Raw genomic sequence first — 18,683 nt, 5'->3', positions numbered from 1 at the left:
TGGTGATTGGCGGCCATCTTGGGGCTGCAGCAAGAACTACTCTTACAAGCTGGTCTCCAAAACAGCTGGATCTCTTGGGTTTTCCAACATCCAGCCACCTGAACATAAGAACTGCCTTCCAGAGTCCATGTCGCCTGTCAACCCCATCAGAAGCTGGACTCGGATCGTCAGAAATGATAGATTTGTGCAACAGCAAGGAATGCTCTGACTGGGAAAGGTGGACTTGTTGCAGACTTGTTGACCGTTCCAGATGCTCATTTTTTTTCCTTCATTCTTCCTTCTGGTTTCCTGAATAAAGTTTTGACTCGTATAGGAAAAAAAGGGCAGGAAATAAGTCCTTAATTGAAGGAAATTACATTTAAACAGGAGAACAAATTTAATTATAAAAGATAATTAAGTGATTGCATAAGAGCCTGTTTAAATGACTTGAGGTGAGATCTGTTCTCAGATATTTAGCTGCTTTTTAACAACCTACTGAATTCTTGTCTGTCTAGCTTTTTATCACCAAAAAGCCGAAGAAGTCAGAGTATTTGTGTATTTATCTGTGTGTCTTTAACAAAATATCTCATGAACTAGTGGGTGCATTGATGCACATCTACAGCTGTTGGAGTCAGTCTAATTTAAGATGGCCACCACAGCCAATTGACCTCTGCAATCATATATTGGGCAAATACCATGAGATCTTTATCTTATGGTGAGTCTAAAGTTTGAATAAAAACTGATAATTGTAGTGATACACGTGAGGTACGTGTCACTTGTTGTATGACAAATATATGAATTATATATGCATACAATATTCACGAGTTCTTCATTTTTCTGACTGTAAATGCCGTGCATTGAATTTAACAGAAAAATGAACGAGAGACGTTATTTATCTTTGACCCATCAAATGAATGGAATCATTTATTTTCAAAATCAAAGTTTAACATCAAACATTTACATTAATTTGGCAAAATATGAAAATAATAACAGACAGTTTCACAGAAAATGAACTTCAAATCACTCGGCGGTGATTTGAGGACTTTGCTTCAGACATTTCTAAAAATATCTGTACTGATTTATGAGAGAGAGGTGAGTTTAAGAGTAAATTGAGATTTATCTTACAGAGGAATATGTGAGGGAGATTTAATCTGTTTAACCAGAAGTTGCACGCTCCGTCCGATCTCAGCTTCTCACGGTACACTTGGTCAAAATAGAACCATCTACCTGTTGACGATGAATCAGCGTTGGATGTAGTTCCTTTCTGACTCGTTTCAGCGTCTCCGTCGAGAGCTACCAAACCTTCAGAAAGTCGTGCGTTGATTAGCTCAAAACAGAATTATAATCCCAAAACCTCTGGATTCTTCATTGCTCTGAAACTTTCAGAACCGGCTGCATTCTCAATCTTCTCATTCTGTTAGACTATCGGACCTGTTGTCAGCTCCCAATCCAACATCTCTCAGAACTCTCAATCTAACTTGAACTGGGGAGTTGCCACATTTTATTTGGGTCGACTTCCTGTTCAATTTAGAGCTTTCTGATTCGTGGAAGGACCAGAAAGAGGAGTGGTTTTTGACGTAAGGTGTTTATCAACAGTCGAGGTCAGAGAATGAAACTTGTTTAACATACAGAAAAGATTATTGCAGAAGCAGCAGACTTTTTGGAGTCTACTCTTAGTAATCTTCTGAAAAAGTTTAAACATGACATTTCTTCTTCAGTAAACATTTTAGTTGACCGAAGACCAACCTTTCACATACTTACGACAGCTTGCTCATTTCAGACAGAAAAATCAAGAAAGGCATATTCAGGTGATTTCTGCTTTGAATGAGGAACAAAAATCATTACTTACTGTTTATGTAAAATAAAAATTAGTAGTTCTTTTCAACCTGTAAAGCATTGAGTGAACTAACACAATTTGATTATCAAAACATTTGTAAGACAGTAATGATTATAAAGAATTGTCTTTTCTGCTTGATTAATTCAAGAAAGAAAGTTCATCAGATGGTTCAGACTTATTCAGATCAATGAAAATAACAGTCTCTGTCCATCTGGTAGATTTGAGGTTATCTGGTTCACTACATAATCATTCAACGATTTGACCAAGAAAATACTTTGATTTAAAACCACAAATAAGAATAATGTTAAATAAGTTAAATAATAAGTTTTTGTTTTTAATTAGCGACGCACAAATGTCACCATTTTATTTATGCTGCAGTGCATTCTGGGTAAAACGACAGGTTGCTTCAGTGTGAGCTCCATCCAGCTTGAATATTAATTTTGGACATTATCAGATGTTCTGTACTTTTAATTTGAATTGTGCGTCGACAGAGAGAAGAATGAAGAAATGACTCAGCTTTCTAATGACGTTAGCTCCAGAGCTAATTAATTAAACATCACAAGTTGATCACGTTTGATTGTTTTGATCCATATCTAGCATAAGGACTAACTAATACAAAACATGTAATTTTATTGTTACATGTAACTTTTTAGCCTTGATTGCTTGTGTTTTTGTCTCCACTACAGCCAATGTATGTCATTTTGTTAAACTTTATTTATACAGGTAGTCTCATTGAGTCACAAGGACTCATTTTCAAGAGAGACCTGTTACAGACAGACAACATATAGAGTACAGACAACAATATAAAGCAATTAAAATAAAAATAGGGTTATAAAAACACTGTTACTGTTAGCAGCATGGTCCTGTCAGCAAAGTGGTTCTGTTAGCAGTGTGGTTCTGTTAACACTGTAGTCTTGTTAGCAGCATGGTAATGTTAGCAGTGTGGACCTGTTAGCAGCATGATCCTGTTAGCAGTGTGGTCCTGTTAGCAGCATGATCCTGTTAGCAGTGTGGTCCTGTTAGCAACATGATCCTGTTAGCAGTGTGGACCTGTTAGCAGCATGATCCTGTTAGCAGTGTGGTCCTGTTAGCAACATGATCCTGTTAGCAGTGTGGACCTGTTAGCAGCATGATCCTGTTAGCAGTGTGGTTCTGTTAGCAGTGTGGTTCTGTTAGCAGCATGGCCCTGTTAGCAGCATAGTTCTGTTAGCAGCATGGTCCTGTTAGCAGCTTTGTACTGTTAAAAGTGTGGTAATGTTAGCAACATGATCCTGTTAGCAGTGTGGACCTGTTAGCATTATGGTACTGTTAGCAGTGTGGTTCTGTTAGCACTGTGATCCTGTTAGCACTGTGGTTCTGTTAACAAGGTGGTCCTGTCAGCGGCATGATCCTGTTAGCAGAGTGGTTCTGTTAGCAATGTGGTCCTGTTAGCAGCCTGATCCTATCAGCAGCATGGTCCTGTTAGCAGTGTGGATCTGTTAGCAGCACGATCATGTTAGCAGTGTGGTTCTGTTAGCAGCATGATCCTGTTAGCAGCTTTGTACTGTTAAAAGCATGGTCCTGTTTGCAGTGTGATCCTGTTAGCACTGTGGTTCTGTTAGCAGTGTGGTCTTGTTTGCAGCATGGTCCTGTTAGCAGCATGGTATTCTTAGCAGTGTGGTTCTGTTAACAAGGTGGTCCTGTCAGCGGCATGATCCTGTAAGCAGAGTGGTTCTGTTAGCAACGTGGTCCTGTTAGCAACCTGATCCTATTAACAGCATGTTCCTGTTAGCAGTGTGGATCTGTTAGCAGCATCATCATGTTAGCAGTGTGGACCTGTTAGCAGCTTTGAACTGTTAGCATTGTGGTTCTGTTAGTGGCATGATCTTGTTACCAGAGTGCAAGGGTGTCAGAAGAATCCGTAATATGTGGGGGACACACTGAGGTGTGTGCACGTGCAAAAACAGTGTACACTAGTGTACAATAAAGCATTTCATCTAGATTTCCTTATTTTAATTCCATTTAAAGAATGTTTCTCGCCAAGTTTGTGTAAATTCAACTGTGGGTTTTGAAGACATTTCGACTTTAATGCACTTTAACACAGCCTCAGATCAGCACTGTTTGTGTTTATAGAGATATAAAAAACATCACCACTGGACTTTTTCTACTTGTGTTCAACACTACTCATCTAAATGATGTTTCTCACGAAGCTTGAGGACAATAAAGTGTGGGATTTTAAAGACATTTCAACTTTAATGCACCTGAACACACTGCATCTCTTACACCTGCAGTGTCTTACAGCGTCACAGCTACTGCTAAGCTAAGATGCTACGGACGTAGCGCTCCCCTCAAGCATCTTCCTAACCATGTACATATGTTTATGATTACCCCCTCCCGGTCAACAACTGCCCGCACTAAGCTTGCTAAACTGGCAAGCAAGCAACACAGAGGCGTCTCCACCTCCTCCACGTGTGCATGTTTTCTGCCAAGGCAGGAAACTCAGAGCAGAAACACTGGGGGGGTGGGGGAGATCCAAATTAACGTCTTTTGAATGTGGGGGGACATGTCCCCTTCACATATAATGGTTGTGACGCCTATGGCAGAGTGGTTTTGTTAGCAGTGTGGACCTGTTAGCAGAATGATCATGTTAGCAATGTGGTTCTGTTAGCAGCTTTGTACTGTTAGCACTAGCAGTGTGGTCCTGTTAGCACTGTGGTTCTGTTAGCAATGTGGTCCTGTCAGCATATTGTGAAAGGTTCAAAATTGAAGACACCTGGTGCCACACTCTAATCAGCTAATTAACTCAAAACACCTACAAAGACCTTTAAATGGTCTCTCAGTCTAGTTCTGTAGGCTACACAATCATGGAGAAGACTGCTGACATGACAGTTGTCCAAAAGGCGACCATTGACACCTTGCACAAGGAGGGCAAGACGCAAAAGGTCATTGCTAAAGAGGCTGGCTGTTCACAGAGCTCTGTGTCCAAGCACATTAATAGAGAGGTGAAGGGAAGGAAACAATGTGGTAGAAAAAAGTGTACAAGCAATAGGGATAACTGCACCCTGGAGAGGATTGTGAAACAAAACCCATTCCACGATGTGAGGGGATTCACAAAGAGTGGACTGCAGCTGGAGTCAGTGCTTCAAGAACCACCATGCACAGATGTATGCAAGACATGGGTTTCAGCTGTCACATTCCTTGTGTCAAGCCACTCTTGAACAGAGACAGCATCAAAAGTGTTTCACCTGAGGCTGCTGCTGAGTGGTCCAAAGTTATGTTCACTGATGAAAGTAAATTTTGCATTTCCTTTGGAAATCAAGGAGCCAGTGTCTGGAGGAAGAAAGGATAGGCACAGAATCCATGTTGCTTGAGGTCCAGTGTCAAGTTTCCACAGTTAAGTGATGGTTTGGGGTGCCATGTCATCTGCTGGTGTTAGTCCACTGCGTTTTCTGAGGTCCGAGGTCAATGCAGCCATCTACCAGGAAGTTTTAGAGCACTTCATGCTTCCTGCTGCTGACCAACTTTATGGAGATGCAGATTTCATTTTCCAACAGGACTTGGCACCTGCACACAGTGCCAAAGTTACCAGTACCTGGTTTAAGGACCATGGTATCCCTGTTCTTAATTGACCAGCAAACTCACCTGACCTTAACCCCATAGAAAATCTATGAGGTACTGCAAAGAGGAAGATGTGATACACCAGACCCAACAATTCAGAAGAGCTGAAGGCCACTATCAGAGCAACCTGGGCTGTCATAACACCTGAGCAGTGCCACAGACTAATCGACTCCATGCCACGCCGCATTGCTGCAGTAATCCAGTCAAAAGGAGCCCCAACTAAGTACTGACTGCTGTACATGCTCATACTTTTCATGTTCATACTTTTCAGTTGGCCAACATTTCTCAAAATCATTTTTTTTAAAATTGGTATTAAGTAATATTCTAATTTTCTGAGATACTGAATTTGGGGGTTTCATTAGTTGTCAGTTATAATCATCAACATTAAAATAAATAAACATTTGAAATATATCACTCTGTGTGTTCAAAAAGCGTTCAATACAAAAACAACTGGACTTTATTTGTAACAGAAGACGTTTCGCTCCTCATCCGAGGAGCTTTCTCAATTCAAAGAGCAGAGAGTGAGAGATACAGGTTATAAGGCTGAGTGAGATAAGACACACACACACATAAGACACACACACACACATATATGTAGATTGGCAGTTCACACCTAAAAACCTAAACAGTAGGTCTTTGTTCCTCTAATTCACAGTCGAGGCCCCTCTGTTCCCATCAGGTGTGAAAACCGGCTGGGGATCTGTTTTAAAGGTGCATTATATGTTTTTGAAAGTGGAAATCTGAGGCCTCCTCCTCTGTTAAGAGACGGCTTTTCTCTTTTTACATAAATTGCTTCCTTCACCCCCCTCTCAAACCATCTGTGTTCTCGGTCCAAAATGTGCACATTTTGGTCCTCAAAAGAGTGTCCCTTATCTGTGAGGTGGAGGTGAACTGCGGAATTTTGTCCAGAGGAGGTGGCTCTCCTGTGTTGAGACATGCGTCTGTGAAGAGGCTGTTTAGTTTCTCCAATGTAGAGGTCTTGACAGTCCTCGCTGCACTGGACCGCATACACTACACCACTCTGTTTGGGTGTTTTGTCTTTAGGGTGGACCAGCCTCTGTCTGAGAGTCCTGCTGGGTTTGAAATGTACTGGGATCTTGTGTTCGTTGAATATCCTTCTGAATTTCTTTGATACTCCAGCAACATAAGGGATGACAATGTTTTTACGTCTGTTGTTCTCCTTTTTCTGTTTATTGGTGTGTTTTGTAGATTTCCTCGCTGACTTGACAATAGCCTAGTTAGGATATCCACATGTTTGAAGAGCTTCTTGAACGTGTTTCAGTTCCTTTTCCTTCCCTTCTGTCTTCGTGGGGACGCATTCGGCCCGATGTTGTAAAGTTCTGATGACAGAGTTTGTGTTCCAGTGGATGGTGGGAGTCAAACAGAAGATACTGGTGCACATTTTGGACCGAGAACACAGATGGTTTGAGAGGGGGGTAAAGGAAGCAATTTATGTAAAAAGAGAAAAGCCGTCTCTTAACAGAGGAGGAGGCCTCAGATTCCCACTTTCAAAAACATATAATGCAACTTTAAAACAGATCCCCAGCCGGTTTTCACGCCTGATGGGAACAGAGGGGCCTCGACTGTGAATTAGAGGAACAAAGACCTACTGTTTAGGTTTTTAGGTGTGAACTGCCAATCTACATATATGTGTGTGTGTGTGTCTTATGTGTGTGTGTGTCTTATGTGTGTGTGTGTCTTATCTCACTCAGCCTTATAACCTGTATCTCTCACTCTCTGCTCTTTGAATTGAGAAAGCTCCTCGGATGAGGAGCGAAACGTTTTCTGTTACAAATAAAGTCCAGTTGTTTTTGTATTGAATGCTTTTTGAATTCATCATGTCCTGGATGACTGAGAATCTTCACCAGCATATCACTCTGTGTGTAATGAATGAATATAATATACAAGTTTCACTTTTTGAATTAATTTACTGAAATAAATAAACTTTTTCACGATATTCTAATTTTATGACCAGCACATGTGCATATATACATATAAACACACATACACACATATATATGTGTGTATGTGTGTGTGTGTGCGTGTGTGTGTGCCACCCCAATCATTTGAGAAAACTACGCTTTCTAGTTTTGATAGTAAAGTGTAGTTTCCTGAAATTCCTGGGGTGGCCGAGGAATAATTTATGGGTGCCAAGGCCATCATTTGCCACCGCTTGGCTCTGCCATTATGCTTGGTGGTGGATAAAATTGCTCCCTGCACTCACCAACATTTGTCACTCTGTGCTTCCACAAACAAGAACGAAACAACATAAAACTACCTCTGTTCTTCTACACAGTAACTTCTGCCCATTTATCTAGCAACAAAGGCTTGCTTGCATTCCCTGTTAAGAAAAACACTCATCTTGAAAACTAAAAACATTCACTATTCAAATCTCTCAGTGTCGGGGGACATCGGCATTCAGCTTGTGTAAGATGTGCATTGAGACTTCACATAATGTTGTTTGCAAGGTTCAACCAAAACAGCTAAAACGCTGTCATTTCTCAACAAAAGATGTTCATGAAAGGCTGTACCCATTCCGTCAATGCTAGGCTTTTAACCCTTGTATTGTCTTTTAACTTTATGATCCTTAGGGGAAAAATTGTCCACCTTATTTAATTGCTTAAAAGTACAATTTTACTACTAAGTCTTTTAGAACTATCTCAACCTGAAATACAAATGTCAAATTTAAATGACATTTTTTATACAACTCTTTAAGGGTCTTTTGTCTAAAAAACCCTTCCACATTTCAGTTTTTAAAAAAGTGAGAAAATATTTATTTTACAGCAATATTACCAAAAAAAAAAAAAAGGCATTTTACCACATTGGTATGCCCAAAAGGATTTCTTTTTATTTTAAATTAAAAATCATGGAGGCGTCTGAAATTTTCATCTTAGGTGCATGTCCAGTGTGAGAGACATAATCTAAAAAAAAAACAATCCAGAAATCACAATGTAAGATTTTTTTACAATTTATTTGTGTGTTAGTGCTGCTGTGAAAATCAATGTTAATATTTGGTACAGTATCCTTTGTTTGCAATTACATAGGTCAAAGGTTTCATGTAGTTGTTCACCAGGTCTGCACACACACTGCAGCAGGATTTTGGCCCATTCTTCCACACAGATCTTCTCTAGATCAGCCAGGTTTCTGGGCTGTCACTGAGAAACACGGAGTTTGAGCTCCCTCCAAAGATTTTCTATAGAGTTTAGGTCTGGAGACTGGCTAGTCCACTCCAGAATCTTGATATGCTTCTTATGGAGCCACTCCTTGGTTATCCTGGCTGTGTGCTTCGGGTCATTGTCATGTTGGAAGACCCAGCCACGACCCATCTTCAATGCTCTAACAGAGGGAAGGAGGTCGTTTTCCAAAATCTCACAATACATGGCCCCGGTCATCCTCTCCTTAATACAGTGCAGTTGTCCTGTCCCATGTGCAGAAAAACACCGCCAAAGCATGATGCTTCCACTCCCATGCTTCACAGTAGGGATAGTGTTTTGGGATGGTACTCTTCATTCTTTGTCCTCCAAACACAGCGAGTGGAATTAAGAACAAAAAGTTCTATTTTGGTTTCATCTGACCACATAACTTTCTCCCATGACTCCTCAGGATCATCCAAATGGTCATGGGCAAACTTAAGACGGGCCTGGACGTGTGCTGATTTAAGCAGGGGAACCTTCCGTGCCATGCAGGATTTTAAACTATGACGTCTTAGTGTATTACCCACAGTAACCTTGGAACCAGTGGTGCCAGCTCTCTTCAGGTCATTGAGCAGCTCCTCCCGTGCAGTTCTGGGCTGATTCCTCACCTTTCTTAGATCGTTGATTCGCCACGAGGTGAGATCTTGCATGGAGCCCCAGTCCGAGGGAGATTGACAGTCATGTTTAGCATCTTCCATTTTCTAATAATTGCTCCAACAGTTGATCTTTTTTCACCAAGCTGCTTGACAATTGCCCCGTAGCCCTTTCCAGCCTTGTGGAGGTCTACAATTTTGTCTTTGGGGTCTTTGGACAGTTCTTTGGTCTTAGCCATGTTAGTAGTTGGAGTCTTACTGATTTTGTGGGGTGGACAGGTGTCTTTATGTAGCTAATGACCTCAAACAGGTGCTTCTAATTTAAAATTATAAGTGGAGTGCAGGTGGACTTTTTAGAGGCAGACTAACAAGTCTTTGAGGGCCAGAATTGTTGCTGACTGGCAGGTGTTCAAATACTTATTTGCAGCAGTAACACACAAATAAATTATTTAAAAAAAATCATACATTGTGATTTCCAGATTATTATTATTTTTTTTAGATTATGTCTCTCACAGTGGACATGCACCTAAGATGAAAACTTCAGACCCCTCCATGATTTCTAAGCGGGAGAACTTGCAAAGTCGCAGGGTGTTCAAATACTTAGTTTCCTCACGGTATAATACCGATAGTGGTCAACCGCTGTCTGTCGAAGACCGAACGACTCTGCAGCCTGCACGCATATCGATCAGGTTTTTAGTATGAAATCTTTACTTGTGCATATTATAAGTGCATTTTTGCTTTTTATATCCAAACTACACCAAACTAAATTGATTTTGTCACACATGATGAGAAGTGTGATTCCGCAGCGACAACCAGGAAGACGTAACTTTCCCAGGGTTAGTTGAACTGCGTCGTATTTTATTTTTTACAGAGGCTCACAAATATAAAAGCGGAGCACCACCTAGTGGGCTAATTAAAAAACTTAAAGTATAGAGATAGAGGTAAAAAAAATCACTGAGGAGTGTATTATTTATGACATGATAAATATGGGATTAAAAGTTTTTTTTTTACGATGTATTCTAATGATTTTTTCCCCAAAGGAACACAAATATAGTAGTCCCTGGTTATCGCGGGGGATCCGTACCCTGAAGACCCGCGATAAGTGAAAAACCGCGAAGTAGGAATAGTAGTACAAGTTGTAAGTAGTAGTTTTAAAAGAGCACAGAATGTCATGATTTCAGCTCCTTGCCTCCTCTGCTCTTTGCCACCTGCAAGAGCTCTTGGCCACGCCCACTTCTACGTGCTGCAATGTGAACAGTTGATCAGCTGCATTAGGATGTTTCTACTGCAGTATGGGCTGCACAAAGGTGCAGCAGGTGCTAAATAATTTAAAATAATTTATTTTAAATAAAAATCTCATGCCGATCGTGCGGTTCATCCATCAATCAGCCATTTGTGTGTCATGTCCAATCTTACTTTGAAAAACCGTGATAGAGCGACTCTGCAGTAAACAAACCATGAAGTAACAAGGGACTTCTGTATTTAGTAAAGTTACTGTGATGTTTTGAAAGCATTAGAAAATATTCTGACAAAATAATGGAGGATTTTTAGGATTTGTTAGGATTTGTTTATTGACCTCACCAAACTAATAATAAAAAAAAACAGAACAAAATGAATGTATCTGACTCCCCCCCCCCCCCAAAAAAAAACAATACAAGGGTTAAACACTAACAGTTGTTATACATGGTGTAGCCATTCGACCATGGCGTTTGAAGCCGGCTCGTTATTCCCAGGTGGAGAGGAGACTCGTGCCAACACGAATAATGGCAGAAAATAATAAAGTTTTAACATTTAATTTCTGTAAAGGCAGATAAAAGCCAATGTTAGCCAAGGTTCTAGAAAAACAGATAAACTCTCAAATCAAAAAGTATTTGGACACATTTAACATCTTACCTCCCCATCAGTCTGGTTTCAGGAAACAACACAGTACGACTGCTTCGCTGAAGTTTTTAAAGACGTGGAAGCATTGAATGCTAAGTATTATTCTAAGTATTATTGTGTTGCACTTTTCTTAGACCTGTCTAAAGCTTTTGACACTGTCGATCATGACATCTTATGTCATAAGCTCTTAGAAATTGGTTTCTCAGATCATACCATTTGTTGTTTCTGTAACTATCTTCAGATCGGAGACAATGTGTTCAATATAATGGTATTTCCTCCAGTTGTTTAACAGTCAACAATGGTGTACCACAAGGCTCAGTCTTAGGACCCACCCTCTTTACAATCTACATAGGTAATGTAGGTCAGAGCATCCCTGATGCATCCTTACATTTCTATGCTGAAGTTGTTTATTGTCGAGCTAGAACAGTTGCTAAGGCTTTCCAGCTTTTGCAATCCGCCTTTGACATCATCCAGTCTGATTTTTTTCTACCTCAAACTTGTCCTAAACTGGATGCTTTTTTCAAACAGGAAGTTGGTCCCAGCAGTTCTTCCTGTGATTTTATCCTCAAATGATGTACCTATTGAGTTTGTTGATTCCTATAAATATTTGGGTATCTTGGTCGACTCGTATCTCTCTTTTAAGCTTCATGTGGAAAACCTAGTAAGGAAACTGAAAGTTCAACTGGGTTTCTTTTTCAGAAATCGATTATGTTTAAATCTGAATGCTAGGAAACGCCTTGTAAATGTGACTTTCTTTCCTTTCATTGACTACAATGACATTATGTACATGAATGCTACTACAAGAACTCTGCTGATGTTGGATTCTATCTATCATGATGTGCTAAGATTCATAACTGTCTGTAACCCTGTCTGTACCCACTACTGCACCCTGTATTCACTGGTTAACTGGTCATCCTAAACTTCACGCAGATTCTCCCACTGGTACATTTTCATCTTTAATCACTTCTTGGTCTGCTGCCTTCATACATCTCCTCCTACATGTCTCTGCGTGAGTGCAGCTACAGCCTGCTCTCTCAGGACATTATTACATGCAGTGTCCCCTCAGTGAGGACTGAACTAGGCAAAAGGGCCTTCTCCTACTCTGCTCCTGTTTCCTGGAACATCTTGCAAAAAGATCTGATGCTCTCGACCTTGACCTCTCTAAGTGGCTTCAAACATCTGCAAGTTCATGGGAAAAACCAATGCAGACATGTTCCTGTTTTTAGTTTCTACACCTCCTTATCATCTAGCAGTATTTTTCGCTGCTTTTCCTTTTAATTACCATTTTATTTTCACTTGCTTAAATTATTATTATTTTTTTAGATTTGCATGCATCCTTTATGATTGTCTATTGTTGTCTTTGTTATCCATTTTTGTTATCACGCTTTGTTAAAATTAAGGTCTCTCTTGTAAATGAGTCCCTGAGACTCAATGGGATTAACCTGTATAAATAAAGGTTGAATGAAAAAAAAAGGACAAGTTATCAGCGCTGAGACTCTGTCCATCCTGACCCAGAACCAGAACCAAAGTCCCGAACCCAACAGAAAATTTTGACTTTCTTCGACTCTATACTCCCTTAAAGGGGACGGGAGTGCGACCTCATTGAATCAGTTATGTACATTATGTGTGGACCTGATCCGGTCATAACTGGTTTAAACTGATGATAATGTTTGTGTCTAAAATACGCAAGCAAGTAGCAAATGATTCCATACAAGCAGTTGCTTCCGGGACTGCTCATCTCTGAACAGATGAAAAATCTTTGTCCGGTCAGAGATAGGCCCAAGGTCTGATTTTGGGTGGTCAAAGTAATGTTCTCTTTTGAGTTCAATGAGGACACATGTATCAATGGTAATTTTATGTAATTACTTTTTTCACCTCTTCCTTACTGAAGCAACATTCTGTGTCTGTGGCCTATCAGACTGTGTTTGTACAGTCTTAAATCATCATTGACCCAAATGGAGGCTGGAAAGTTATTCTGGTTCTCAATAGGCACGAGGAGATTCTTGGCAAATGAACGTCTGAAGTCAACGCCTCTGGCAAAGATGGCACAGATACCTGTTTTTAGAACAGCCGGAGTGGGTTTTGTCAGATTATCTGTGAGCTATTTTAATCCTGTGGGATTTGTCTGGACATCCCTATAGGTACACTAGGATGCCTTCTTGATAACTAACAATGCGATTCCAGAAACCAGATGAGCACAAGAGGTGTTTGTCTTTGTGACCTGTCAGACCATTACAGCCAAACCCCAAGTTGTTTTCTTTTATATTATCTTGCATGTAAAAAAGACTGAATACATATGGACAAATTTAATACAAACCCTGGAGATACTGTGCAAAAGAAAACAGGTCCAAGTCTAAAGTAGAATGAGTAAAGACAGCGGCCGTCAGAAAATGTGCTCAGTTTGTCAGTGCTTCACTTCAGTAGTCCAAGCTTATAGCAGCATAACTAAGGGATAGAGCAGGAAACCCAAGCCGACCCTAACTATAGGATTTATCAAAAAGGAGAGTTTCAAGCCTGGTCCTAAATGTAAACGGAGTATCAGCCTCATGGACAGACTGAAGAAAACAACTGGAAGTTGGTTAACAAGAGAGGAGCCTGATAACTTTAAGCTCTGCCCCCCTTTTTTTAGGAACTCTAGAAACCACAAGTAATTGTGAAGTCTGCAGAAGAAAGATATTTACCTGACATCATTTTATTTAAAGGATGTGCAATTACCTAAAGAATTGCACCGCTCAAAGTGGCTGCATGTTGGAGTAGCTCTCTTACATTCATTCTGAGATTTTGCTTTTGAAAACTTTATTTCCTCTTTTTTCTGGATGTAAATCACATTTTTTGGATGATTACTTCCTCTGGTAAGGTGGTTTTTACAACCGGGAGCAGCTGATTAACCTCTCAAAGGCTCAAATAATACCTCAACTACAGCCCCAAATCCCAAATGAGTTGAAAAGGAGGCACCATGGATGCATTACCGTCTACCGGGAGGCGGTGCTTGAGTGCCTGAGATCTTGGAGGTAGCGGGAAACGCGACTCGTGACAGCAGGAGGACCGAGATCGTCCCCCAGCACTTGCAGTTCAGTCTTGGGCAAAGAGGGGCTCGGGAGGCTGCTGGGAGTAATGGCCATTGCTCAGGGAAGAGTTCTGCCCGGCATTTAGGCAGTTTTGCTGCCCAAAAGGACCAAGGGGTCTGCTGGGTCTGGGTGGACGGATTGGCATCTGCAGCCAGTTTCTTTGGATCTGCTGTGGGACGGACTGCTTCAAGAGATCCTTCCTGCCCAAAGCCACCAGCATCTAGAACAACTCTAGTGAAACAAAGATGAGCTACAACAACAAAATTAATTTCCCTTTGGGATTAATAAAGTATTTTTGAACTGAATTGAAAAGAACATTTTAAAGGTGGGTTTCAGAGAAGAACATAAAAACTGGAAGCTCTGCCTCTCATTTTAGAAACTTTAAGAACCACAAGTAAACCTGCAGCCATAGAGTGAAGTGTTCTATTGGGAAAATATGGAACAATAAGATTTTTTATTGTAAGATTAAGCTTGGTTGATGAGAGTTTTGTATGGTAGAAGGTTTTATATTTTATTCTGAATTTGACAGAATGGTGAGAGGCTAAAAGTCCAGCCTTGAAGCGATACATGGACCAGTTTTTCTGCATCATTTTGGAACAAGATGTTGCTTATTTTAGTGATATTGTTCAGGTGGAAGAAAGCCGTCCTGGAAACATTTGGAGCATGATTGATTTGTCTTGATAAAATTATTAGCATATTGTTGAAGGAAGTTGAAATTTGTGGTTTAACAGTTATTGAGCCCAACTTTCTACCTTCGCTGAACCCAAATTATGTTCTAAGACGTGTTCGCTAATGGAACGACGCTAAACTGAGAGAACAGAGTTTTGAAACCTCTTGTTATTTCTACTCTTTGATTTTGCCTGCTCTCACCCCTTTTAATGGCAGAATAAAGAGAAGCATCAATGTAATACTTTGGGAATCATGTTCATTGTAGTTTTCTTGTTTCCACCCGCCACCATCTGGCCAAGACTACCATTTGCTCAGTTGACCAGAACCTGAACAGTCAGCCGTGTCACCTCTGTCCTACATGCCACCTGGGAATTTGACATGGATCAAATATAGAATGGGGAAGCCTCCCAGGCCATTGTGTGCAGATTAAGTCAAGCAGCCGACTGGACGGTAGTCCCTGCTCTGTTGACTCTGCTGATTCTCAGCCCTCTGCTGTGGAGCAGCTTATTGTGCAGAGGCCTAGTACCCCCTAAGGATGAGGTCTCGACCCATTTTATTAGTGTGTGTGTACATTAAGTAGCATACGTTCTCTGTGCTTGACCAGATGTCCCAGATTTCATTAGAAAAAACAAAGTGCAGGTTTTGCACTTGTGTTGATCAGACAGCTAAGGTTCACCTGCTCAGTCAAGTGTGTTGAGAGTTTAGCTACTCGACTTGTGCATACATGCGCAAGGACACGCCTGATTTCTTTAACTGCTCCCCCCTACATTTTTTCTGTTGTCAAAGAAACTGTTTTCAAGGAATTCCAGACTGTGTAGCACCATGGAGGGAAGTCCAGCAAGGCCAGATCAATCCAATGGTGAAAAGCACCAGCACTTTGTTATTGCTTCATTTTGGGATTTCCTTTTTCCCATTCTCTCATAGTCCTTGAAATTTACCTCAGAGGTTTCCTCCTCGGTCTACCATATCTGCTAAAACACACCTTTGTTTTTACACGTCTTCTTGTCACAGCTTGGCCTACATACCGGTAACTTTGAACTACCTACCTAAAGGCCAAGTATTTGACCTTCTTTACTGTCTCAGTTGTGCAGGTGAAATGCCCGATCCCTTCCAAAGATTCAGCAAAAACAACTGGTGTTCTGACACATTTGCTGTTTGAAATTTTATTCCATACAAGTAAAAAGAGTTGCGATGAGCTATGTAAAGAATCTGTGTTGTGCTTTTTTTTTTATCTAAAATCAGCTGGTTTGGAGTGAGCCCCTCTCTTCCACTCCTTCTCTGCAAACCCTAAAGTATGCACTGTTGTCAGAAACAACAAGTTGGACTGGACCTGATGGCCTCTTGCTTTGTTTGCACCATCTGTCTGAAGACTTTTTCCCCTTCTATTAAGTTCATGTTTGACAAGATTCGACAAAGTGCGGAGATGTTTAAAGTAATTTAGCATGGATCTAGGCCAAGTGGAACCCTGAGGGGCTGAAAACTGAAACCTAACATAGAAAAGTTGTTTCTTGAATGGAGACTTTGAGCTCAAAGTCGTTCAAGTTATACTGACAATTCAATTTTAAAATGACCAAGCTAAGAGCAGAATTACACATGGTTACAGGCTTGCTCTGGATCATTTCTGTCCACAAATGCTATTTTTTGCTGGTAAAAATGTTTTTTGTTTTTTTTAACCTCTTATAAGTTGAAATGAAAAAAGTACAACAGTGGGTATGTTGGTGACAGGCTGCAGGTAACAAAACCAAAAACCCATGTCATTTCATTTTGGCTTGATTAAACTAGGGTCAATAAAAAACCAGGACCCAAATGCAGATAAACATTAAGAGAGAGGCAAAATGCAGGTTAGAAATTTTCTTTGAAACCGAAAGCATCTAGCTAAAACAACCCAAAAAAGATTCCAAGAACCAGATTAAATTGTGACAATGCAAAAATCTGACCTTGCATATCAGTATCGGAACATTATATCTAGACCATGAGTGGTGTCCTACTTGAATAAATTCACCTTCTAATACCATAATGATGATGATCATGAGATTGTTGACTGACTATTTTGACATCTTTCCCCATAGGAGAGGCTGTGGAGCTGCAGCCAGATCTGGATGCGAGTGAGATCCCCACTATCCAAAGGCCCACTAAAGACACCACTTGGCTGGGACCCAAAGAGAGTGCTGTACGCCAGCACAGACAGGAGATGAAGACCAAGATGAAGACCAACAAGGTAGAAGAGGTGAGACCTACCCGGCCCAAACAGGTGAGTGTTTGCTCCATAGACCAAATGTGGAACATCTTTAAGGGGTCTCTGACTACTTGCACATATTGACCTTATTATGTTGGTATTTCTCTATTCTACTAAAAGTTGATTATTGTGACTCGTGAAAACTCATAGTTATTTAAAAAATATATTTTGCGTACATTTTTCACCTAAGGATGTTGCTATTATTTTACCGGTGAAATACATTCTGGTGCGATGAGATACATCGGTTGTAGTGGAGACTAAAACACAAGGAAGCAAAGCTAAAAGGTTAAAACAAAACAATAAAGTTACATTTTGTATTAGTCCTTATGCACAATATATGGACCAATGATCAAACTTGAACATTTTGTGATGTTTAATTTATTACCTCTGGAGCTAACACCATATACAGTGGTGGGCACAGTTCTGCTAATAGTTGAGCTAACTTTTCATGTAGCATATTAATATTTTTTGCTAACTTTGAAAATGTTCCACAGAATTAGATCCTGCTAAATTTAACTCTTGTAAATTCAAATGCACTTTTTTTAAAAAGAAAGTGCTCCACACTAAAATCATACAGGACAATGGTGACGTACATAGAGTAATGCTATGCTATGGTATGTTGAGGTAAGCAAAGCTAAGCGCCTCCCGGTGATGTCATCACCCTCTTGGTGCTTTTTTCCTCCTCATACCTACTATAAACAGTCTCTGACAAATGCTGTCAGTATACAACCAATAACAGAGACTTTAACATAAATGCCAAACCAAACCAGAAAGCATTAATACCCATTTTCACACTAAAAAACATTGTAAACTGTCAAACATTTCACATATAATTCCTACTGAGCATGCTTTATAACACTCTGTGATATGACTGTCTCTGGGACATGATGCTCTCACACATTTCGCACATCTTTAATACAAACAAATTTATTACCATGAGAATATTGATGACGACGTACAGCAACTTTGTAGTTAGTTTATAAAAGTAGTTAACCACAAAGAGGATTGCCAACGTGAGTTAATTCATTATAGTAAATGACATGAGGGAGACGTCTGACACACATTAAATGGATCACTCTGCATCAGCACAGCAGAGTTCTGCTCTACCTTTTTGGTTCTGATGGACCAGATTAATTTCTGAAAGCTCAACTCTGAACAGGCCATGGACGCTTTACTTGTGATTCACGAACTGTTTTAAATTGTGTTCACTTACAACATTGTCACACTACAGACAGTCTTAATATCAGCGATAGCAGTGTATGATAAAAGTTAGCGCTTTAGTGTTAGCTTCCAATCATTTTTTTAGCGGTTTAGCGGTAGCAAAGCTAATTTTTAGTTAGCAAATTAGTGGTTAGCAAAGTTAAGTTTTTGATTAGCTGTGCCCACCATTGATGATTTATATTAGCTCTGGCACTAACACCATATATATACTAACACAGAAGCTAACACCAGTTATGTTGGCGCTGGAGCTAATGTTATTAGCTTTGGAGCTTATGCTATTAGGTCTGGAGCTAACATCATATATATACTGTATTAGCTCTGGGGCTTACATAATATATATTAGCTCTAGGGCTAACGTCATATATATTAGCTCTGAGGCTACATCATATATATTAGCCCTGAGCTAAT

The 18,683-nt window shown here is 40.2% G+C and overlaps 1 protein-coding gene across 1 annotated transcript in view; it reads left to right on the top strand.

The window, feature by feature from the left end:
• igfbp2a (insulin-like growth factor binding protein 2a) overlaps positions 1–18,683 on the top strand; it is a 23,164-nt gene that overhangs the window by 2,490 nt on the left and 1,991 nt on the right. The window contains exon 2 of the mRNA XM_037696699.1: positions 16,888–17,069. Coding sequence (XP_037552627.1) covers positions 16,888–17,069 — 182 coding nt within the window. The remainder of the gene's footprint in view (positions 1–16,887; positions 17,070–18,683) is intronic.

Source organism: Nematolebias whitei, chromosome 23, assembly GCF_014905685.2.
Source record: "Nematolebias whitei isolate Nwh7 chromosome 23, NemWhi1, whole genome shotgun sequence".
Taxonomy (NCBI): Eukaryota; Metazoa; Chordata; class Actinopteri; order Cyprinodontiformes; family Rivulidae; genus Nematolebias; species Nematolebias whitei.
The sequence above is the reverse complement of the archived record's forward strand: the minus strand, read 5'-3'. Positions and strand labels throughout refer to the sequence as shown.